This window comes from Microtus pennsylvanicus, chromosome 3, assembly GCF_037038515.1.
Source record: "Microtus pennsylvanicus isolate mMicPen1 chromosome 3, mMicPen1.hap1, whole genome shotgun sequence".
NCBI lineage: Eukaryota > Metazoa > Chordata > Mammalia > Rodentia > Cricetidae > Microtus > Microtus pennsylvanicus.
Window position 1 is genome coordinate 16,584,230 of NC_134581.1, and position 26,335 is coordinate 16,610,564.

Sequence of the window (26,335 nt, forward strand, 5' to 3'; positions counted from 1 at the left end):
ACAGGCCAATTTAATGGAGACCTTTTCTCAGTGAGGTTCCCTCTTCCCAAATGACTCTAACTTGTGTCAAGTTGACAAAAGCAAACAAACAGCACAAATAAATTATGTATTATTGGTAAAATAAGCCTACATTTTGAATGCATAACTCATGTTATTTTAAATGAGTAGGGGTTTGTGTACTGAACAAGCTTACAGAATTAATTTTGCTAACATTTTATGAAAAGGTTTATAGCTTAGCTAGAGTAGTTGTTGTTTATTTTGAAAAGTCTCATGGAATACTTTTGCCAGACATAGTAATTCATAACCTTGTTGAGGTCAAGTGAACTATCTCTGAAACCCTGATAAGTAAGCTCTCTTCTTTAGAAAGAAATTCATATATGATCTTCCCCAGTCTAGTATCACAGTCCATTTCATAGGCCCACAAGCCTCTAACTTCACTGATCTTCAGGTTTAGAGCTAGTAAGAAGGGGACTATCAAACTGACTATAAATTGTGTTAGATAAGTGAACCCAAAAATTTAGAGAGTTCTTCCCACTGCCTAATGCTACCACACAATCAACTGAAAATTACCATCACTGTGGGATTCCCCTATATATGCTGCTGTGATTACCATTGATTAATAAAGAAACTGATTTTGGGCCTAAAGCAGGACAGAACAGAGGTAGGTGGGAAAACTAAGCTGAATGCTGGGAGAAAGAAGGCAGAGTCAGAAGAAGCCATGTAGCACCGCCAGAGACAGATGCTGGAACTTCACCCAGTAAGCCACAGCCATGTGGCGATACACAGATTAATAGAAATGGGTTAATTAATATGTAAGAGTTAGTCAACAAGAAGTTAATGGGTCAAGCAGTGATTTAATTAATACAGTTTATGTGTGGTTATTTCAGGGCTGAGCAGCCAGGAACAAACAAACAGCCTCCTACAACACATCACTTCTTTTTCCCCCCCATCCAAAATCATATCTTCTAAATTCTGTTGCTCAAGTAGTAGTATTTCTTAAACCTCTATCTAATGTTAAAGATATTATAGCTTATATATCTTAAGATTTACCAATGTTAGTATTAAATTGGAAACAATATACAGGTAAACTAAAACACATTTTTTTAAATAACATTATTTTTCATTTATTTTATATACCAACTAATTTCCCTCCCTCCTCTCCTCTCAGTGCAGTGCTTGTCTGTGGATCTCTGCCTCTGCTTCCATCAGTTACTGGATAAAGTATCTCTGGTGGCAATTAGGGAAGTCACCAATCTGCTTACAGTAGATGGCTAGTTCAGGTGCCCTCTCCACCATTGCTAAGTCTTAGTTGGGATCATCCTTTCTAGGATGTGATTTTTGTTTTGTTTTGTTGCGACAGAATCTCACTGTATAGTTCTGGCTGTCTTGGAACTGGCTTTGAACTCACAGAAGTCTTCCTGATTCTGCCTTTATGTGCTGGGATTAAAGGTGTGCACCACCATGCTAGGTGCTGGGACATGATTTTTATGTGTTGATTTTTTTCATTGTAATGAAAATAATGCAAAATTGAACCTTGAATATACTAGTATGGTGTGAGAAATATAGAAATAAAAATGGCTTATTTGTCTAATAAAAAGTATTCTTAATGAAATTAAGTATTATTATAGCCATATTAAATGGAAGCTTTTTGTAATTACCAGTAGAACTGCTTAGTAACTGGAATTGTCTTAAAATCCCTAGCTTCATTCATTTGCCCCTAAGTGAACACAGTTAGATGTTGCTAGATAAAAGCATGTCCCTTCTAGGGCAGTGCTTGAAGCATGAAAGACATAGGTTTTCAGTTCCACATAGAGAGATGAGTAATCTGAGCATTTGCAACTGAGTGTGGTCTTTCTCTTTATTAGGCATTTGGGCCTGGATTTGGTGCCTCGAAAGGACTTTGAAGTAGTGGACTCAGACCAGATTAGTGTCTCGGATCTCTATAAAATGGTAAGAAGTCTTAACAAGGGATGGATTGTTCCTTACAGCTATTTTTTCCTTTGTTTTTAAAACATTTTAATTTTTTTTATTCATTTTACATACCAGCCACAGTTACCCCCTCCCTTGGTTCCTCTCCCTCCCTCCTCTTTTCCTACCCCCTACTTCCTCCCCACCCCACCCCCCTACCCATCTTTCAGAGAGGGTAAGGCCCCTGAGGAGTCAACAAAGCCTGGCACATCCAGTTGAGGCAGGACTAAGCCCCTCCCTGCTGCATCAAGGCTGAGCAAGGCATCCCACGATAGGGAATGGGTTCCAAAAAATCAGCTCATGCACCAGGGATAGATCCTGGTCTCGCTGCCAGGGGCCTCACATACAGACCAAGCCACACAACTGTCACACACATGCATAGGACCTAGTTTGATCTCATGCAGGCTCCCCAGCTATCAGTCCAGAAGATCATGAGTTCCCAGAAGCTCAGGTCACCTGTCTCTGTGGGTTTCCCCAGCATGATCTTGACCTCCCTACCCTCGCTCATGTAATTCCTCTTCCCTCTCCTCAACTGGACCCCTGGGGCTGGCCCAGTGCTTGGCTGTGGATCTCTGCATCTGCATCCATCAGTTTTGGAAAAAGGTTCTACGATGATAATTAGGTTAGTCATCAATCTGTTTACAGGGGAAGGCCAGTTCAGGCACCCTCTCCACTATTGCTAGGAGTCTTAGCTGGGGTCTTCCTTGTGAATTCCTGGGAGTTTCCCAGGTACCAGGTTTCTCCCTAACCCCATAATGGCTCCCTCTATCATGATATCTCTTTCATTGTTCTCCTTCTCTGTCCCTCCCCCAACTCCATCCAGTTCCCTTATGTTTTCATCTTCCACCCTCTCCCTCTACCCTTCTCCCAGTTTATCCAGGTGACCTTATGTATTTCCCCTCCTAGGGCAATCCATGTGTTCCTTTTAGGGTCTTCCTTGTTCCTCAGCTTCTCTGGGACTGTGGATTGTAGCCTGGTTGTCCTTTGCTTTACATCTAATATTCATTTATGAGTGAGTACATACTGTGTTTGTCTTTCTGAGTCTGGGTTACTTCACTCAGGATGATTTTTTTTCTAGTTCTACCCATTTGCCTTCAAATTGCATGATGTCATTGTTTTTTACAACTGAGTAATACTCCGTTGTGTAAATGTAGCACATTTTCTTTATCCTTTCTACAGTCGAGGGACATGTATGTTGTTTCCAGGTTCTGGCTATTATGAACAGTGCTGCTATGAGCATTGTTGAGCAAATGTCCTTGTGGTATGAGTGCGCATCCTTTGGGTATATATTGCTGGATCTTGAGATAGATTGCAACATTTTTTAAACTGTCCTTTTGCTTCTGTCTCTGTATTTAAGAAACAACTAGTTTTACTCTGGCATCATACTTTCCAAGTGAAAATACAAAGCAGGAATGTTGGGCTCACTATACTTTCTAGGGGGTCACTTCTCTGTTAATTCTACTCTGCTGTTTTTTTTCTGCCACTTGCAATAGTTAATAATATATATCTCTGTCTTGCCTTTTATAATGAAAAGATGATTGATTTTGCAAAGAGCCAGTTGTTAGTTCAAACAGTAACTGAAAAAAAGTGATTGAACCTGGAAATAATACACTTATCTTTTCAGAGACATGATGTTGTTAAGAAGCATATTTAGAGTCCTGCTCTCAATCACAATCCTCATAGTGTGTATATGTGGTCTATAAGCAGTTAGAAAATTGATGGAACTCAAGTTCTCTTAACTTACACTGGTTTCCATTCTTGTGATGAACATTGAGGATGATGACAAAGCCTATAAATATCTGATAGATCCTTAGATGTATGTTAGTTATTTTAAAAACATTCTGAACAAATAAAAATGACCTCCAATTAATGTCATTTTCTAGTTATTATATTGAATTATAAACTCAGACTAAAGTAAGGATACTAAATTAAATTAATGAGGCTTAAACCCCAATTGTATTATTTAGTAGTTGTGTGACAGTTATTTAACCACTTCTAGCAATAGATCATGTATTTCTGTAAAGTACCTAAATCATATAATAATTATAGGATTATGACATTGTATATGACTAAATATGTATAATACTTTGGACATAAAGTAGAAGATCACTGGATCTAAGTAACCATTTTAATGAAAATACCAATAGGGTTGACTGATAAACACAGTTATATTTTACATGCTGGATAATAAAGTAAAAAAAAATGATGTAAAATACAGTAGAAATTTAAGGTGAGAACTTCAGACTAAGGAAATTTATTTTTAAGAGTTTATAGTGATTCAGACTGTATGATGAAAGCTGCAAGAAAATGAAATATTTTTATAGAGAGCATAAGACTGATTACAGCTATTGTGAACCTATGTTTGAAGGTCTTAGTGGATAGATAGATCATAAATAACTACCATTGCATGTGCTGCATGGCATAAATAAGGTATATGCTGATGTTATTAGAATCAAGATTGGTATTCTTGGGGACCAGAAAAGGTAAGGAAGGAACTTCCAAAATGACACACAACGGACGAAAATAGCAGTTTCAGGAAGTGTGAGACATTTGATAATTTTGGCTAAGAAGGAGTCAGGAGCCAAATTGTGAAGAGCTTTGTAGGCTCCAGTTAGGGGCTTGATAGAACAACATAGTGACATGGCAAGTTTTTCAGATCATAAAATAGAACTGCAAAGAAGTCATTTCAGTTCAGTAGTTCAACCTAGAGCCAGGACAGTGGAAGTAGAAAGAAGTTGTTGAATATTGAATATACTTAGGTTTTAGAGTTAGAGTTATTGACAGAATGAAATTGTGTGTGTGTGTGTGTGTGTGTGTGTGTGTGTGTGTGTGTGTGTGTACAGGGAAGAGCTAGATTAAAGAACAGTGACTCCTGTGTTTTATCTGCCCAGATGATAAAAGTACAATGGGGGACTATATAGAAGAATCAGATTTGGGGGTAACCAATGAGGAACCAAGAGTACTGGATATTTTTTTTTAATTTTTAAAAATTTGGTGTAAACTTCCCAAAAACTTGTATTAAAAGTCTGTGGTTCAGGAGTAAAGTTTAGCTGTAGTAATTTTAGAGACATCAGGAAAAATATCTATATTTGTAGCTCAGCAAGAAGATTGCTTTCTTTTCCAAATATTTCTAAATGAAATCCAATGATAATAGGGCTCACATAGAACTTTTACATAGCCAAACATGAACGCACAAAAATTCCTACATAAAAGTTAGAGAAGAGAGCAAGTAATATGTGGAAGACTCGGGAGAAAACAGGGATTCTTGTCAACAAAGAAGAAAGGAGAGAACAAGTACAAACAGAGTACAGTGACCCACACCGCTTTTAAAAATGTAAACCACCTGAGGTAATGCACACCTTTAATCCCAGCAGAGGTAGGCAGATCTCGGAGTTCAAGGCCACCCTGCTAGACAGAGTGAATCTCAAGAGATCTAGGGCTACATAGAGAAATCCTGTCTCACAAAACCAAAAGAAAACAATTAAACAAAGGTCATTAGAAAAAATACGGTATAGAAGGAAGGGGAAATAAAAAAAAGGAAGTGGAACATGAAAAAAAGAGTCAAAGAACAGAGAGAACTGCTTTGAAATGATATCTTTTTGACCTGAGGAGGATATTGCCCCATAAACTCTCAAGCTATGATTACTTATAAAAGACTTACACAAGTCAACATACCAGCATGGTTGGGTATATTACACAAAAACTTCTGCCCCTATCTTAGAAGCTACAGGCAGATGATAACCATCAAGGAAATGAGAATTGAGCCCTCAACAGGTTGCCTATACTCAAGTGGTCAGTTCTAGTCCCATGTATATATAGGCAACAATAATAGACTCAATAGGATATAAACAATGCACACCCACAAAACAATTATAATTATAGTAGAAAAGGACATGAATTTGAAAACAGCATCAAAATAAGATGCAAAAGGATAAGGTAGGTGGTTTAGTGGTTAAGAACATTTACTACTCTTCCAGATGACTCAGTTTTTATTCTTGGCACCTGCCAGGGTGGCTAATAGTGATTTGTAACTCCAGCTCCCAGATATTTGATGCCTCTGGCCTCCGTAGTAACCTGCAGTCATGGAGACACATATACCTACATGTTTTAAAATCATAGAAAAGAAATTGTAAGATAATAAAAGTAAAAGAGAGAAGTTACAAAGATGAGCGTTTCAATCTCAGTATAATAGGATTAATGGATTTTCAGAAGGAAAAAAACAGACATATATATATATATATATATATATATATATATATATATATATATAATTTATTTTTTTATTTTATGTGTATTGTTTTTTTGCCCGCATGTCTGTGTTGAGGGTGTCAGATCATCTGAAACTGGAGTTACATGCAGGCAGTTATGAGCTGCCATGGAGTCGCTGAGAATTAAACCCGGTTCCTCTGGAAGAGCAGCTCTTAGACCCTGAATTATCTCTCCAGCCCCAAGAGTCACAATTGTTAACACTGTCTCCAGTGTATACATCAAATAGTTAGTTATATTATTAATACTGTGTCCAAAGATGCATAGGTTTGTTTTCTTATTGGTATATTTGCTAGACTAAATGGACTAGAGATTTTAAATGTCTGGAAACATCTCAACCAGAGAAAAATTGGCAGGAGGAGTAATGTAGTTTATGGATTTCATAATTTCTTAGTGTTATTTCCATATTTATTCTATTAGAATGAAAATATAAATAGAATAATAGTTTGCTTCCTTGAAAGCTCATAGTCTAAAGTTAAGTAGTAAATATGGAAACATTAATGAATTAAAGTTCTGATACAAGTGATCATTGCCACTAAAAGGGAGGTTTTTTTCAAACCTGTTTGTTTTGTAAAGTTTATTTTTTCGTTGAAATTAAGCCAAGAGCTTTGTCATGTTAGATAAGTGCTCTATCATTGAGTTATATTTCCAACCCTTAAAGTTTTTAAAAACTAATTCATATGTCAAGTTTTCTTTTGTGAATATAGATTCTGTGAATAATTTACCCAGTTATTAGATACTTGATTTTATTACTTTAATATGTATCATAGGAAAATAAAGTTTCAGGAACAGACATTAATAGACAATTGTAATTATCTAATGTTGCTAATAATGTACATAGATTATTATGTATGACATTTAATTATTATTTAATTTTAAATAGTTATTATAGTTAAATGTATTTGAGTGAAATGAAGTAATTCAATTGAAATAATAATTTTTATCTTGGTATATGAAGCACTGAATGAGTTCTGCTACATACCTTTAGGGTGGAAACAATTATTAAGAGTTTACTAGTACCACATAGTAACCGTTAGTGATTTTGTGATGTCATGATGCTCTTGAACAGGATTTACTTTTCAGCATGATTGACTTGTCCCCGTAATATACCTGTGAGAATAATACCAGTTAAAGGAATAATAGGAATATTAGATATAATTGCAATTATTCATTTCTAATATGATAGGTACTATATTGAGTTAATCCTTTTATAATATTATTGGTACTGTATTACACTAACCCACATCAATTTCTGTGAAGTTGATTTAAGCCCAAATTTTATAGACGAGAAAATACCCATCTAGTAAACATGAGTCAAGATCCAAAACCAGAACTAACTTCTGTAATTAAATTCCTAACTTACAATAGAATACTAATTCCCACTATGTAATTTGAGCCTCAAAAGTACTTCCTAGGGGATCCCTAAAGTTCACTGGTCAGCAGGTCTAGCCAGCTGGGCAAGTTTCAAGTTGACAGAGAACCCTAACCTGTCTCAGAGAAGAAGGTGGAGAACAGCTGAAGAAGATACTCAGTATTGACCTCTCTCTTATATGTTATACGTGCACACACACACACCTGAACCAGCGTTCTGGGAAAGACGAAACAGGTTCTTACCTTTTATATTGGAGGAAAATTTTTATTGGAAAGATTGAGTTTTCTAAAAAATTTCACAGCCTAGGTGTGGGGAAGAGCCCCCACAATGAAGGAGCTGAAGCCCCTTCACATACTCTCACCCTCCTTACTGACATCGTGTTCCAGTTCCTGCTTGGATTCCATTTGAGCAAAGCAGTTGCAATGTTTCTGTCTCAGAACTGTGACATGTATGTTAAGCTTGGCTAAATACTCAAAGATATTAAGAATTTGAAAAGAACTTGGAAGCCTAGAAGAAACATCCTAGTTCCTGATGCTTACCCCAGCATTGCATTTGAATCCACTGGTTCCACCTGGGGAGGAGGGGGCTTCTTCCTTTACAGCCTCATCTCAAAGCTTTTGTATTCCTCTTCAGCCTCAAACCCTGCATGTTGCCTCAGAGCCAACATGGGGTCAGAGCTTAAGAGTCACCCCTTGTATTTCCAGAAGCCTTCTTATTTCCTGTATCTTCCTCCCAGCTATTCAGAGGTTCCAAGACAGGAAATATGATGCTGGATTAGCAAGCACAGCCTTTAATTAGAAGTTGTTTACATGTCTTTGGAATTTCTACCACTTACTGTCAAAAGAAAAATAGAGCTTTGGATAGCTGATCCAAGAAATAATGCTGATTTCACTGTCTAGCAGGTACTGTGGATATTGTTAGATATTTATTGTTTCAAAGTACTTAAAATTAGTTTCTCAAAAAAAAAACGTTCACAGCCTATGTGATAGAACTTAAATTGTAGTCTTTATCTTATAACTTCAGCCAGTGATAAGGAACAACATAGAAAGATGTTTGGGAGATTTTGTTAAAGGGCTGCATTGTAGAAAGCCTAAAGGAACTTCACTCATCAGCAAAGAGAATTATACAAAGTGAGAGAGACTGCCAAATCAGAAGTCTGGTAACAAGCAACCACCTATATGTGGCCTTTGTACAGAGGGCTTTACATACGGGCTTTACCATCTTCTTATGTAACCTTCAGCAAACCAGTCCTTTACTCTTGAGCTTTAGTTATCTCTATAAAGTGTGAATAACACTGATTTAAGTGAGATCATGATTATAATAGGCATAGTAGACTGCCTAGGTTAGAGAGGTACTTAATAAGAGTTAGTTTCCTCCACCATAGAGTAAATCTTTCTCTATTTCGTTCTTTCCTTAGCATTTATCGAGCCGACAGAGTGTACAGCAGAGCACATCTCAAGTAAGTGTCTTCCTCAAACCTCCCACTTTTGTCCTTTAAGTCTTTCTTTTATAAGATCATACATGTGGAAACACCAAGAAAGGACAAACACCATTTTCTTCTGGGAGGTGCACTTTGTAATTAAAAATTTTAGGACATATATGAAATAATGGGTTTCTTTTCTTTCTTTCTTTCTTTCTTTCTTTCTTTCTTTCTTTCTTTCTTTTTTTATTGGTTTTTCAAGACAGGGTTTCCCTGTGTAACAGTCTTAGCTGTCCTGGAGCTAGCTCTTCTAGACAAGGCTGGCCTCGAACTCATAGGAATTCATCTGCATCTGCCTCCTGAGTGCTGGGATTAAAGGCGTGGGCCACGATAGCCGGGCCTACATAATGGGTTTCTTTAAGACATTTTCTTTTTTTTTCTTTTTTTTTTTGGATTTTCAAGACAGGGTTTCTCTGTAGCTTTTTTGGTTCCTGTCCTGGAACTAGCTCTTCTAGACCAGGCTGGCCTCGAACTCACAGAGATCCGCCTGCCTCTGCCTCCCGAGTGCTGGGATTAAAGGCGTGCGCCACCACCGCCCGGCTTTAAGACATTTTCATAGCATGTATATTATCATATTCAGCTCATATTTACTCCTTAAAACCTCGATTGTGTTACACTTTCATTCTGAAGGGCTTTGGCGTCTAAAACATTTGGCCTATCTGCATTCTTCTGTGCAAATTTATATAAGAACAGTTAAAAGAAAGTAGACTGAGGAACTAAAAAGAATTCATTTGGGAAAAGATAAAAATGATATCTGGAATTGTTACTATTACCACCTAACAGTACAAGTCTGCTATAGTAGTCCATATTGCTAGAGAAAACATTCAGTCTTACCTATTTAATAATCCCATTTGTCAGTATAATGAAACTTAGTAATTTTTTGTTCTTTAATAATAAATATAATGCATAATTAAAATATAAATCACAACATTTTACTTTCCTCAATAGGTAGATACAATGCGCCCACGCCATGGGGAAAGCTGTCGGATGCCAGTACCACATCATTTCTTCTTCAGCCTGAAGAGTTTCACCTATAATACCATTGGGGAAGATACTGATGTCTTCTTTTCTCTCTATGACATGAGAGAAGGCAAACAGATAAGGTAAGAGTCCTAGGAGGTTCTTGTGAGGTGTATATTTATATTTACTCTGAAGGCAACTCTGGCCTTTAGAGTAAATGTATCAAGGTGATTAAACAAGATAAACTAGCTTTGTCTTATTAGCTTGGACTTTGGCTCCAGTTCCAGTAGCACTTGAAGTCATCTAAATCACCCCATGTTGTGTTAACTTTCCATCACTCTGACAACATATCTAAGGTGGGCAAGTTACAAGGAAGAAAGATTTATTTTAGTCACTGACTCAACGATTTCAGTCCATGGGTGGCTGTCTTCATTGCTTTTAGGTTTGTTGTAAGGTAGAAGACCACAATGGGGACACAGGATGAAGTAAAACTGCTCACTACATGGCAATAGGAAGCAGAAAGAAACAGAGAAAGCGCTGGAGTCTCAGTATGCTCTGAAGTGGCATGGTTCATTCACTTACTTCCTCCAGCTAAGTCTGACCTCCTATAGTTTCCTATCACATCCCAGTAATATCACCAGGTGAGCATAAAGCTTTAAACAGAGATCCTTGGAAGGATATTCCAGAAAAGAACTAACTATAAATAGCTTCTATTTCTTCTATACCTAATTCCATATTGGAAGCTCAGAGTAAGTTTTGGCTATCACTACCTCAGAAAAATATGTTGTGTTTAATGCTAGAGAAAAGACAGAGGAGAAACATATGGGCAAAGAGAATGTAACAAAGATGCCCAGCCCCAGAGGACAGAAGTCACTTGGTCTTGGCTTGCTTTGGTTTTGTGTGAGAGAGCGTATAGAGAAAAAGTCTGTGAGTGTTTTATCTGAGGGCAGATTCAGTCCACAGTGCTATAGTAGCCCTGCAAGAGGGAGTGCATCTTCTGAGCAGAAAGGAAGGCTAACATTTTCATTCGCTTTTGCTTTGGTTTGGCAAAAGGGCAACACAATGAATTGAAACATAGTAGACTGTTTTGGCCTAAATAACTATAGTACTACTTTCTCACTTCATGGGTAGGGAAAAATTAAGGAGGCCCTAGGCTTACTTTGACCTAGCAGGCACAAAGATCTGATAGTATGTGGTGACATTTGTAGCCAAGATTTATTTTAGAGAATTCAGACATTTCTCTGTGGTCATTTACCAAATGAAGCCAAGAGAAAAAAAATCTTGGGATATTTTATATTACTTGAGAATTTTCTTTGAAGTACTTTAATGAGCTTTTTTGTCCTTTTATTTTAATTTACTTTTAGAAGTATATGTTACACATAAAAATTTTTTCATAAAAGTTAAAACCATATGAAAGAAAAAGTTAATTTGGCAGGCGGTCTTGGTGCATGCCTTTAATCTCAGCACTCAGGAGGCAGAGGCAGGTGGATCTCTGTGAGTTTGAGGCCAGCCTGATCTACAAAACCAAAACTGTTATACAGAGACACCTTGTCTTGAAACAAAAACAAAACAAAATAAAATAAGATAAAAAGTTAGTTTGCATGCTCCACAGTGCTCTGATTTTGACAAAAAATAAATGAAAGCACTGCTTGCATTTAGCTATAGATAGAGTGATACACTACTGATCAAGGCATGTGAGTAGTGATAGTATCTATGGTTACTAAGATAAAGGAGGGAGGGCACTTGTTGGTTCCCAGCCACCCAACCAGCTTATACCCGAAATAATTACACAGAATCCCAAAGAAGAAAAAATGCACAAATTAGCATCACCAACAATGAAAACTAAATTAACAGAGATAGCAGTCACTGGCCATTAATATCCCTTAATGTAAAGGGACTCAACTCACCTATAAAAAAGCACAGGCTAACAGATTGGATACAAAACCAGAATCCATCCTTCTTCTGCATGTAATAAACACATCTCAACCTCAAAGACAGACATTGTCTCAGAGTAAACGGTTGGGAAAAAATATACCAATCAAATGGACCCAAGAAACAAGTGGGTGTAGCTATCCTAATATTCAACAAAATAGACTTCAAGCTAAAATCAGTCAAAAGAGACAAAGAAGTTCATTTCATATTAGTCACAGGAAAAATCCATCAAGAGGAAATTTCAGTACTGAACATCTATGCCCCAAATACAAGGGTACCTTTATATGTGAAAGAAGCACTTCTAAAGCTTAAATCATACATTAAACCCCACACACTAATTGTTTGAGACTTCAACACTCCCCTCTCACCACTGGACAGGTCAATCAGACAAAAAATGAACAGAGATGAGAATTAACAGATGTTATGACTCAAATGGACTTAACAGACATCTATAGAATATTCCATCCAAACAGAAAAGAATATACCTTCTTCTCGGCACCTCATGGAAACTTCTCAAAAGTTGATCACATACTCGGTAACAAAACAAACCTCAACAAATATAAAAAATTGGAATAACCCCGTGTACCTTATCAGATAACCATGGTATAAAACTAGAAGTCAACAGCAATACTAATTCCAGAAAACCCACAAACACATGGAAATTAAACAGTGCTCACCTGAATCATCAATGGGTCAAGGAAGAAATAAAGAAATTAAAGACTTCCTAAAATTCAATGAAAATGACCACACAACATACCCAAATTTATGGGACACAAAGAAAGCAGTGTTAAGAGGAAATTTCATAGCACTAAATGCCTACATAAAGAAGCTGGAAAAATCCCACACTAGTGAATTAACCGAACATTTGAAAACTTTACAAACAAAAGAAGCAAATTCACCTAAGAGAACTGGAGGGCAGGAAATAATCAAAGTGAGAGCTGAAATCAACAAAATAGAAACAAAGAAAACAATACAAAGAATCAATGAGACAAAGAGCTGGTTCTTTGAGAAAATCAACAAACTAGACAAACTTTTATACAAACTAACCAAAGCCCAAGAGAAAATATACAAATTAACAAAATCAGAAATGAAAAGGGGGACATAACAACAGACACAGAGGAAATACAGAGAATTGTCAGGTCATATTTCGAAAACCTGTACCCACAAAATTGGAAAGCTTAAAGGAAATGGACAATTTTCTGGATAAATATCACTTAACAAAATTAAATCAAGACCAGACAAGCAAATCAAACAGACCTATAACTGCTGAAGAAATAGAAACAGTCATCAAAAGTCTCCCCACCAAAAAAAAGCCCAGGATCAGATGGTTTCAGCTCAGAATTCTACAAGACTTTCAAAGAAGAACTAATACCAATCCTCCTCAAATTATCCCACACAATAGAAACAGAAGGAACATTGCCAAACTCTTTATGAGGCTACAATTACCCTGATACCCAAACCACAGAAAGACATTACTAAGAAAGAGAATAACAGACCAGTCTCACTCATGAACATTGATGCAAAAATACTAAATAAAATACTGGCAAATCAAATCCAAGAACACATCAGAACCATCATCCAAAATGATCAAGTCGGCTTCATCCCACAAATGCAGGGATGGTTCAGCATATGACAATCTGTCAACGTAATCCACCATATAAACAAGCTGAAAAATAAAAATCATATGATCATCTCATTAGATGTCAAAAAAGCTTTTGACAAAATACAACATCCCTTCATGATAAAGGTCTTGGAGAGAGCAGGGATACAGTGAACGTACCTAAACATAATAAAGGCAATATACAGCAAGCCAACAGCCAAGGTCAAACTAACTGGAGAGAAACTCCCAGCGATTCCACTGATATCAGGAACAAGACAAGGTTGTCCACTCTCTTCATATCTATTTAATATAGTTCTTGAGGTCATAGCTAGAGCAATAAGACACCAAAAGGAGATCAAGAGGATACAAATTAGAAAAGAGGTCAAACTCTCACTGTTTGTTGATGATATGATAGTTTACATAAGTGATCCCAAAAATTCTACCAAGGAACTTCTGCAACTCATAAACACTTTCAGCAATGTAGCAGGATACAAGATTAACTCAAAAAAATCAGTAGCCCTCCTGTACATAGATGATAAAAGGGCTGGGTAAGAAATCAGAGAATCAACACCCTTCACAATAACCACAAATAGTTTAAAATATCTTGGAGTAACTCTAACCAAACAAGTGGAAGACTTGTATGACAAGAACTTTAAATTTTTGAAGAAAGAAATTGAAGAAGACACCAGAAAGTAGAAAGCTCTCTCATGCTCTTGGGTAGGCAAAATTAACATAGTTAAAATGGCAATCTTACCAAAGGCAATCTACAGATTCAATACAATGCCCAACAAAATCCCAGCAGAATTCTTCAAAGACCTTGAAAGAATGGTACTCAACTTCATATGGAAAAGCAGAAACCCCAGGATAGCCAAAACAATCCTGTACAATAAAAGAACTTATGGAGGCATCACAATCCCTGACATCAAACTCTACTACAGAGCTACAGTATTGAAAACAGCCTGGTATTGGCATAAGAACAGACAGGAGGACCAATGGATCTGAATAGAAGACCCAGATATTAATCCACACATCTTTGAACACCTGATCTTTGACAAGGAAGCAAAAAAACATCAAATGGAAAAAAGAAAGCACAAGTGGTGCTGGCATAACTGGATATCAACATGTAGTAGAAGAATGAAAATAGACTCATATCTATCACTATGCACAAAACTCAAGTCCAAATGGATCAAATACCTAAACATAAAGCCAGCCACACTAAACCTTACAGAAGAGAAAGTGGGAAATACACTTGAACGCATTGGCACAGGGAACCACTTCCTAAATATAACCCCAGCATCACAGACACTGAGAGAAACAATTAATAAATGGGACCTCCTGAAACTGAAAAGCTTCTGTAAAGCAAAGAACACGATCAATAAGACAAAATGACAACCTATAGAATGGGAAAAGATCTTCATTAACCCCACATCAGACAGAGGTCTGATCTCCAAAATATACAAAAAAAAAACCCTCAAGAAATTTGGCACCAAAAGAACACATAATCTAATAAAAAAAAATTGAGGATAGACCTAAACAGAGAACTGTCAAGAGAGGAATTTAAAATGGCTGAAAGAAATTTAAGGAAATGTTCAACATCCTTAATCATCAGAGAAATACAAATCAATACAACTCTGAGATTCTATCTTACACCTGTAAGAATGGCCAAGATCAAAAACACTGATGACAACTTATGCTGGAGGGGTTGTGGGGAAAAGGGAACACTTCTGCATTGCTGGTGGGAATGCAAGCTGGTACAAGCCCTTTGATGTAAGTGTGGCGATTTCTCAGAAAATTGGGAAACAACCTTCCTCAAGACTCAGTAATACCACTTTTGGGCATATATCCAAAGGATGCTCAATCGTGCCACAAGGACATGTGCTCAACTATGTTCATAGCAGCATTTTTTTGTCATAGCCAGAACCTGGAAACAACCTAAATGCCCCTCAACCGAAGAATGGGTAAGGAAAATGTGGTACATTTATACAATGGAATACTACACAGCAGAAAAAAAATAGTTACATCTTGAATTTTGCAGGAAAATGGATGGAGCTAGAAAACATTATTTTGAGTGAGGTAAGCCAGACACAGAAAGACAATTATCATATGTACTCACTCCTATGTGGTTTTTAAACATAAAGCAAAGAAAACCAGCCTACAAACCACAATCCCAGAGAATTTAGACAACAATGAGGACACTAAGAGAGACTTGCATAGATTTAATCTCCATGGGAAGTAGAAAGTAGAAAAAGACAAGATCTTCTGAGTAAATTGGGAGCATGGAGACGTAGGAGTAGGGTTAAAAGGGAGATAGGAGAGACAGAGAGGGGAACAGAGAAAAATGTAAAGTTCAATAAATATCAAAAATATTTAAAAATCAAAAGACAAAAAATAATTACATGGAAACTGTATTAATCAAATCACTGCTTGGCCCATTAGCTCTAGCTTTTTATTGGCTAACTCTTACATATTAATTTAACCTATTTCTATTAATCTGTGTATCACCAAGTGATTGTGGCTTACTGGCTAAAGTTCCAGCATCTGGTCTTTGGGTGGGCTACATCGCGTCTCTCTACTCCGACTTTTTCTCCCAGAATTCAATCTTGCTTTCTCTGCCTACCTATATTCCCTATGCAGGCCCAAAACAGTTTTTTATTCATTAACCAATAAAAGTGACACATAGACAGAAGGACCTCCCACACCTCTAAGATGGGCACTTTATTTATTAGTAATTGGATGAATGTTATGTCTTAATTCGGACATAAAGTCATAGACTGAAATGCTTATATTTCTCACAATTCTAAAAGTTAGAAATTTCAAGTAAAGGTGGTAGCTGACCCAGTGCTTAGTGATAGCATTCTTTCAAGTTTATATTTAGCTGTCTTCTTTCTATATTTTGATATGACTGGAAGAGAAACCTACCCTCTTTCTCCTCTCCCTACTCTCATTTCTTTTTAAAATATTTATTTTAGTTATGTATATATGTATGATTGTGGGCATGGGCAGTTGTGAGATACCCTATATGGGTGCTGCCAAGTGAGATCAGGTCCTCTTTGTTCTTAACCACTCCTCTGTCTCTCCAGCCCTCACTCTTAAGGGTTCTATCCTCATGAAATAACTACCTCTGAACTCCCAATATATTAGGGTTTAGAATTTCAATAGCAATTTGAGAGTGACACAAGCATATGGTTCATAATCTTCTGTCCTGTCACCCCAAATGAGTGTCTTTCTGACATATACAATACAGCTACTTTGTCCCATTAGAATCCTACTTTGTTCTAGCATCAATTCTTAAATCCAAAATATCATCTAAATATGTAAACCAGAATATGCTGGTACTTGAAAAAGAATTCATCCTGTGACAAAATGCCTCTCCAGCCATGAACTTAAGAAAAAGTTATGTACTTTCAAGTACAATGGTGGGATAGACATTCCCATTCCCAAAGAGAAAAACAGTGAAGGATGTGTGATAGAACCCACAAAAGCCCCCCAAATACAAACTTGATGAAATCTTAAAGGTTACACATAATTATTTCCACACTCTGCTTTCTGCTTACCATCACTCCCCATACAGCTTGTTAAACAAACCCCTGCCTTGTATGTGAATTTCCTTATTCACAAAATGATGTGGGATTTCCCTCTGTGTGCTGCAATTATCATTAAAGAATAAAGAAATTGCCTTGGCTTGTTGATAGGGCAGAACTTAGGTAGCCAGGGAAACTTTGTTTGAATGCTGGGAGAAAGAAGGGCGGAGTGAGGAGATGCTATGGAGCTGCTGTTAGAGTCAGACAGCCAGAACTTTGCTGGTAAGCCACGACCTTGTGGTGATATACAGATTGATAGAAATGGGTTAAATTAAGATGTAAGAGATAGCCAATAAGAAACTAGAACTAATGGGCCAAGCAGTGATTTAATTAATACAGTTTTTGTGTGATTATTTCGGTTCTGGGCAGCCAGGATGAACAATTGGTTTGTTGCAACAACAAAAAAGTATCATTGTTTGGTGTATTTTCTCTGCACCACTAGGGGCGTGTGTGTGTGCATGCATGCATGTGTTTGTGTGTGTGTGTAGTGTTATAATACCCAGGTATTTTTACTGGACCACTTCAAATTTAGCAGTCTCCAGAAGTCTCAGAGTGCCAATGTTTGATTCCATCACTCACCTGAAATTTCCTATATAGATAGTCTCTTCTATTTAGTTGGGTCTTAAGAGTATGTCCTTGTGCTGGGCGGTGGTGGCACACGCCTTTAATCCCAGCACTCGGGAGGCAGAGGCAGGTGGATCTCTGTGAGTTCGAGACCAGCCTGGTCTACAAGAGCTAGTTCCAGGACAGGCTCCAAAACCACAGAGAAACCCTGTCTCAAAAAAGAAAAAAAAAGAGTATGTCCTTGTTCTCAGAAACTTATCTGTTTTGATTATCACATATAAACCCTTGGGCCAGCCATCTTTATATGAATGCTGTGTAAAGCAAGCTACAACATCCTCTTATTCTTCTGGCATTTACTTAGCATTCAAAATACCCTTGCACAGAATACTCTTTTTTTTTTTTGAAATGATCTGTTTTTGTAATTGAAGTAGAGGACTCTTCCTGAGTATTAAGCATTCTACTTAAATAAGATAATTTGGATCTGAGATCCCAAAGAGCCTCTGAAGAGAAATTTTCATTTAACATTATAGGTGAGCACTCTTGTTTATTAAAGTTAACAGTTTAGTTTCCCCCTGCAAAATACGCAATGTCTTATAATGCAACTAGAGCTTATCTGCAGGAGTTCAGGCAGATAATTATAGACCACCAGCTAAGTCATGTTACACTCCAGCTATCTTAACTGTTCTGAGACAAAGACTCCATCTAGCTCGTTGCTCAACATCCCAGGAAGACATCCTATGAGTCCCAGCAGGAATAAGACAGAACTATCCTGCTTCTCATATCTGTGAGGATCACCCTCTTTTTTTTCTTCACTCCCCTTTCTCACATAAGCTAGTGTATTAAAGAAATTACTGAAGATTGTGTATTAAAAGAAATTGTGTATAATCCTATTATCTTTATAGTTTCATTATTATATTTCTCATATAATTCCAATAAGAAAGTTAGGACAAATGAATCTAAATTGGCTTTAAGAGCTCAATATATTTCCTACCAATTGACAGGCTATCTTGACATGCTTCTTATATGTTCAGTATATAAATCTTAATTAGAAACATTCAAGTCAAGGTCATCTGAGAAAGCCAAAAGCAGGATGAAACTTTGACTTCAGACATGTTACTTGGCCTGTGGTTAAACGTTTCCCTTTTTTCATTCATGAATAAGAGCAGATGTTACTATCCTATGTTTGTTATCTATGTTCTGAATCCACTGCCCAAGTGGCACAGACAGTGACTGTCAGTGTAAAAGGCAGTCAAGGTGTCATTCTATAGATAGGGACAGAAACAGTTTAAACTCAGATACTTTAAAAAGTTTTATGTTCACCTGGCAGTGATAGTGCACGCCTTTAATCCTAACACTCAAGAAGCAGAGGCAAGTGGATCTCTGTGAGTTTGAGGCCAGCCTAAACTACAGAGTGAGTTCCAGAACAGCCAAGCCTATACAGAGAAACTGTATCTCAAAAAAAATGGAGATATTTAAAGTAATTTGTGTTTATCTGATATCTGATATTCAGAGAAACAAGTTTAAAGACTGTCTGTTGTCTTTGGAATTTCAATGCCTGAAGGTATCTGCAGTTAGGTTCCCTGAGACATCCATTCTTGCAACTGGAGATGGTTCTGTGAAAGCAAAGAATTTTTTTTGATTTTTTTAATTTATTTATTTATTAAAGATTTCTGCCTCCTCCCTGCCACCGCCTCCCATTTCCCTCCCCCTCCTCCGATCAAGTCCTCCTCCCTTATCAGCTCGAAGAGCAATCAGGGTTCCCTGACTTGTGGGAAGTCCAAGGACCACCCACTTCCATCCAGGTCTAGTAAGATGAGCATCCAAACTGCCTAGGCTCCCCCAAAGCCAGTACGTGCAGTAGGATCAAAAACCCATTGCCATTGTTCTTGAGTTCTCAGTAGTCCTCATTGTCCGCTATGTTCAGCAAGTCCGGTTTTATCCCATGCTTTTTCAGACCCAGGCCAGCTGGCCTTAGTGGGTTCCCGATAGAACATCCCCATTGTCTCAGTGTGTGGGTGCACCCCTAGCGGTCCTGAGTTCCTTGCTCATGCTCTCTCTCCTTCTGCTCCTGATTTGGACCTTGAGATTTCAGTCCGGTGCTCCAATGTGGTCTCTGTCTCTGTCTTCTTTCATCGCCTGATGAAGGTTAATATTCAGGAGGATGCCTATATGTTTGTCTTTGGATTCACCTTCTTATTTAGCATCTCTAGGATCGTGAATTATAGGCTCAATGTCTTTTATTTATGGCTAGAAACCAAATATGAGTGAGTACATCCCATGTTCCTCTTTTTGGGTCTGGCTTACCTCACTCAGGATAGTGTTTTCTATTTCCATCCATTAGTATGCAAAATTCAAGAAGTCCTTGTTTTTTACTGCTGAGTAGTACTCTAATATGTATATATTCCATACTTTCTTCATCCATTCTTCCATTGAAGGGCATCTAGGTTGTTTCCAGGTTCTGGCTATTACAAACAATGCTGCTATGAACATAGTTGAGCATATACTTTTGTTGTATGATAGGGCCTCTCTTGGGTATATTCCCAAGAGTGGTATTGCTGGGTCCAGGGGTAGGTTGATCCCGAATTTCCTGAGAAACCGCCACACTGCTTTCCACAGTGGTTGCACAACTTTGCATTCCCACCAGCAATGGATGAGGGTACCCCTTTCTCCACAGCCTCTCCAGCAAAGGCTATCATTGGTGTTTTTTATTTTAGCCATTCTGACAGGTGTAAGATGGTATCTTAAAGTTGTCTTGATTTGCATTTCCCTGATCGCTAAGGAAGTTGAGCATGACCTTAAGTGTCTTTTGGCCATTTGAACTTCTTCTGTTGAGAATTCTCTGTTCAGCTCAGTGCCCCATTTTATAATTGGGTTGATTAGCCTTTTACGGTCTAGTTTCTTGAAAGCAAAGAATTTTTTTTTCAACCAACTAGAGCATGCATTTCTTTTTCTTCCTAAAACAATGTTAAAAAAATTAGGCCTTAGATCTGCAGTTATTAAACCATGTTAGCTGGGTGTTGTTGGAACATGCCTGTAATCCCAGCACGTGGGATGCATAGGTAAGCAGATCTGTGTGAGTTTGGAGTCTACATAGTGAGTTCCAGGATAGCCAGGGCTACATAATAAGACCCTGTCTTGAAAAAAAAACTAAACAAACAAAAAAACTACCAGAGGCAGGAGAAACATAACTTTGAGGCAAGCCTCGGTGACATAACGAGACTATCGACAGGAGGGAGAAAGGGAGGGAGAGAGTGTGAGCAAGTAAGTAACCTCAAAATAGAGCAAGAGTTTGAATCCTCACAAAGAAAGGGAAGCAATCTAGGAACCAAGTTCTCTTTGATCAATCAGTGCGTTAAGACTCACTTTGAAGAATGTACTGAACAATGGTTGGAAGCAAACTGAGAGGGTGGCATATAGCTCAGCAGTGGAGCACATGACCCCTCCCATACCCCCAAGATTTAGGAACTGATGAGAATGTCAGGACAGAGCATCACAAGCCTACTGCCATAGAACAAGTGATAACAGGTGTGAAGGTAACGGCAAAATAGGTAAAATAAATGAGATATTAACTTATAATATCTCCATTATTTTTCCTAAAACATGGATATCATAATAAATCAATTTCATTTTTAATGCAATAAGAACAAGAATAACATTAAATCAGTACCATCCTATTCATTCATGCTGTGACAGTGAGTTTTAAATTTTAATTCAGATCTTAATAAATGCTTGAAAGATTAAAAAAATAATGGAGATAGCACAAATCATAGGAAGCTTTGAGGATAGCTATGTCTTCAGTGATAAACAGGAACCAGAAGCTCACAATTATTGTTTGTTACCCAAAGCAAAAAGGTGCGAGGGGAAAATGGAAATATTTTAAATACAATTTATATATTTGAGTTTTTAAAGTCATAATTTTATGTGTCAAATTTTAGTTTGAAAAAGAATATCTAAACATTTCTAAATAAATATTTTAATATTTTAATGGCATCTGCAACTGTGGCTGGCTGCTGCTTTTTGATAGTGTTATAGATAGCTTTCCCTTGGAATAGAAATTCACTTAAAATTATATTCTATCAATTATTTAACCTTCGGTTTGATTCATTATTACTAAAATGATCCAATCCCTTAGGAAAGTAATTATGTTTCATAATGATTCTTTAAATACATCAAGCTTGTAAAATACTTCACTAAATACCTTAATTCCTGCATTTAAGTTTTCTACCTAAATACATAAAAAGTATCCTTTTCTTTCAAGGTCTTTTAATAGAAAATAGAAATACTTCAGCACCTCAAGGAATAGGATGGAGAGACATACAGCAGATTCAGTAAGCTGATTAGGGTATTTACTACGAATATCACAGTAGGAAGGATGGTGTTAGAGTGCCAGTAAACTTCTGTGTATCATACGCAGTGATTCCATAAAGAAAAGTAAAATTCACATCCTTAGGTTTGTATGTATTTCTTAAGTAAATGATATGACCGCATGTTTAAAAGACAAAGACATACTAATATCTTATAAGATAGGCATTAGAAATGTTCTTTTTTATTTTATTTTATTTTTTTATTGAGAAAAGGAAGAAAAAAAACAAGTTTCCACCTCCTCCCAGCATCCCATTTCCCTCCCCCTCCTCCCACCCTTCTCCCCCTCCTCCCACCGTTCTCCCCCTCCTCCCACTCCTCTCGCCCTCCCTCTCCAGTCCAAAGAGCAGTCAGGGTTCCCTGCCCTGTGGTAAGTCCTAGGTCCTCCCCCCTCCGTCCATATCTAGGAAGGTGAACATCCAAACTGGCTAGGCTCCCACCAAGCCTAGCCATGATCAGAGAGTTCAGTTTTATCCCATGCTTTTTTTGGTAATAGTCCAGCTGGCCTTGGTGAGCTCCCAGTAGATCAGCTCCACTGTCTCAGTGGGTGGGTGCACCCCTCGTGGTCCCGACTTCTTTGCTCATGTTCTCCCTCCTTCTGCTCCTCATTGGGACCTTGGGAGCTCAGTCCAGTGCTCCAGTGTGGGTCTCTGTCTCTATCTCCATCCATCGCCAGATGAAAGTTCTAGGATGATATGCAAGATATTCGTCAGTATTGCGCTAGGATGGGGTCATTTCAGGTTCCCTATCCTCAGCTGCCCAAGGAACTAACTGGGGACCTCAGCTTGGGCACCTGGGAGCCCCTCTAGGGTCAATTCTCCTGCCCACCCTAAAGTGGGTACCTTAACTAAGAATTGTGGTTCGGTGCTCCCCTATCCAACCTTTCTTTATCCCAATCCTCCTGTTTCCCCAAGTCCCCCCTCCTTCCCTTCTACCTTTTCTCTCCCCATCTCCCCTTACCCCCTTCCCACCCCACCCCCAAGATCCCACTTTTCTCCCCGGCAATTTTGTCTACTTCCTTTATCCAAGAGGATAACGATATGTTTTTCCTTGTGTTCACCTTCTTACTTAGCTTCTTTAGGTTCGCCAATTGTAGACTCCGTGACCCCTATTTATGGCTAGAAACCAATTATGAGTGAGTACATCCCATGTTCTTCTTTTTGGGTCTGGGATACCTCACTCAGGATAGTGTTTTCTATTTCCATCCATTTGCATGCAAAATTCGAGAAGTCATTGTTTTTTACCGCAGCGTAGTACTCTAGTGTGTATATATTCCATACTTTCTTCATCCATTCTTCTATTGAAGGGCATCTAGGTTGTTTCCAGGTTCTGGCTATTACAAATAATACTGCTATGAACATAGTTGAACAAATGCTTTTGACATGTGATAGAGCATCTCTTGGGTAAATTCCCAAGAGTGGTATTGCTGGGTCCAGGTGTAGGTTGATCCCGAATTTCCTGAGAAACCGAAACACTGACTTCCACAGTGGTTGCACAAGATTGCATTCCCACCAGCAATGGATGAGGGTACCCCTTCCTCCACAGCCTCTCCAGCAAAGGCTATCCTTGGTGTTTTTGACTTTAGCCATTCTGACAGGTGTAAGATGGTATCTCAAAGTTGTTTTGATTTGCATTTCCCTGATTGCTAAGGAAATTGAGCACGACCTTAAGTATCTTTTGGCCATTTGAACTTCTTCTGTTGAGAATTCTCTGTTCAGTTCAGTGCCCCATTTTTTAATTGGGTTAATTAGCATTTTAAAGTCTAGTTTCTTGAGTTCTCTATATATTTTGGAGATCAGACCTTTGTCTGTTGCGGGGTTGGTGAAGATCTTCTCCCAGTTAGTAGGTTGCCTTTGTGTCTTAGTGACAGTGTCCTTTGCTTTACAGAAGCTTCTCAGTTTTAGTAGGTCCCATTTATTCAATGTTGCCCTTAATGCCTGTGCTTCTGGGGTTATACCTAAGAAGCGATCACCTGTGCCCATCTGTTGTAGGGTATTTCCCACTTTCTCTTCTATCAGGTTCAGTGTTTTCGGGCTGATAATGAGGTCTTTAATCCATTTGGACTTGAGTTTTGTGCACGGTGATAGATATGGGTCTATTTTCATTCTTCTACAGGTTGACATCCAGTTGTGCCAGTACCATTTGTTGAAGATGCTTTCTTTCTTCCATTATATACTTTTAGCTCCTTTATCGAAAATGAGTTGTTCATAGGTTTGTGGGATAAAATCCGGGTCTTCTAAACGATTCCATTGGTCGACTTCTCTGTTTTTATGCCAGTACCACCCTGTTTTCATTACTGTAGCTCTGTAATAGAGTTTGAAGTCAGGGATGGTAATGCCTCCAGAAGATCCTTTATTGTATAGGATTCTTTTGGCTATCCTGGGTTTTTTGTTTTTCCATATAAAGTTGATTATTGTCCTCTCCAGATCTGTGAAGAATTTTGATGGGATCTTGATGGGGATTGCATTGAATCTATAAATTGCCTTTGGTAGAATTGCCATTTTTACTATGTTGATCCTCCCAATCCAAGAGCAAGGGATGTCCATCCATTTTCTGGTATACTCCTCAGTTTCTTTCTTCAATGCCTTAAAGTTCTTGTCAAATAGATCTTTTACTTCCTTGGTTAGATTTACAAGGGGTAGCCTTGTTGTTGAATTCTAACTTTAATCCATGGTGATCTGATAAGACACAGGTGGTTAGTAATACTTTTTTGTAACTGTGGATGTTTGCTTTGTTACCGACTATGTGGTCGATTTTCGAGAAGGTTCCATGAGCTGCAGAGAAGAAGGTGTATTCTTTCCTATTAGGGTGGAATGTTCTATAGATGTCTGTTAAGTCCATTTGTTTCATTACCTCCATTAATTCTCTTATTTCTCTGTTAGGTTTCTGTCTGATTGACCTGTCCATTGGTGAGAGAGGAGTGTTGAAGTCTCCTACTATTAGTGTGTGTGGTTTGATGGCTGCCTTGAATTTTAGCAATGTTTCTTTTATGTACGTGGGTGCTTTTATATTAGGGGCATAGATGTTCAGGATTGAGACTTCATCCTGATGAACTGTTCCTGTTATGAATATAAAATGCCCCTCTCCATCTCTTCTGATTGATTTAAGTTTGAAGTCAACTTTGTTAGAGATTAGTATGGCCACACCTGCTTGTTTCTTAGGTCCATTTGCTTGATAGGCCTTTTCCCAACCCTTTACTCTGAGTAGGTGCCTGTCTTTGTGGTTGAGGTGTGTTTCTTGTAAACAGCAGAATGTTGGATCCTGTTTTCTTATCCAATCTCTTAGCCTGTGCCTTTTTATAGGTGAGTTGAGACCTTTGACATTAAGTGATATTAATGACCAGTGGTTGTTAACTCCGGTCATTTTTTTTTAGTCGTAGAGTTTCTGTGTATCCCTTCTTTGGTTTGTGTTGATGAAGGGTCTCTAGATGACTGAGTTATTGTGGTCATTGTTGGACTCCTTGGTTAGTGATTTTCCTTCTATTACTTTCTGTAAGGCTGGATTTGTGGCTGCATATTGTTTAAATTTGTTTTTATCCTGGAAAATTTTATTTTCTCCATTTATAGTGAACGAAAGCTTGGCTGGGTATAGTAATCTGGGCTTGCATCCATGGTCTCTCAGTTTCTGCAGTACATCTATCCAGGACCTTCTGGCTTTCATGGTTTCCATGGAAAAGTCAGGTGTAAGTCTGATAGGTTTACCTTTGTAAGTAATTTGGCCTTTTTCCTTTGCCGCTCTTAATATTTTTTCCTTATTCTGAATGCTTTGTGTTTTGATAATTATATGGCGAGGGGATGTTTTTTTTTGATCCAGCCTATTCGGTGTTCTGTATGCTTCTTGCACCTTCAAAGGAATATCCTTCTTTAGGTTGGGAAAGTTTTCTTCTATAATTTTATTAAATATATTTTCTGGACCATTGAGCTGCACTTCTTCTCCTTCTTCTACTCCTATTATTCTTAGGTTTGGTCTTTTTATTGTGTCCCATATTTCCTGAATGTTTTGTGATGAGAGTTTGTTGGACTTGCTGTTTTCTTTGGTCATAGTGTTTATTTTCTCTATGGTATCTTCAGAATCTGAGAGTCTTTCTTCTATCTCTTGTATTCTGCTGGTTATGCTTGTTTCTGTAGTCTCTATTCGTTTACCTAGATTTTCCATGTCCAGCCGGCCCTCTGTTTGTGTTTTCTTCTTTGCCTCCATTTCAGTTTTCAAGTCTTGAACTGTTTCCATTATCTGTTTGATTGTTTTTCCTT

The 26,335-nt window shown here is 37.9% G+C and overlaps 1 protein-coding gene across 5 annotated transcripts in view; it reads left to right on the forward strand.

Moving 5' to 3' along the window:
• Dock3 (dedicator of cytokinesis 3) overlaps nucleotides 1-26,335 on the forward strand; it is a 364,288-nt gene that overhangs the window by 185,251 nt on the left and 152,702 nt on the right. For all 5 annotated transcript variants that reach the window (XM_075964736.1, XM_075964739.1, XM_075964737.1 and 2 more), the window contains exons 7-9: nucleotides 1,866-1,950; nucleotides 9,024-9,065; nucleotides 10,035-10,189. In XM_075964736.1, the coding sequence (XP_075820851.1) occupies nucleotides 1,866-1,950; nucleotides 9,024-9,065; nucleotides 10,035-10,189 (282 nt within the window). The remainder of the gene's footprint in view (nucleotides 1-1,865; nucleotides 1,951-9,023; nucleotides 9,066-10,034; nucleotides 10,190-26,335) is intronic.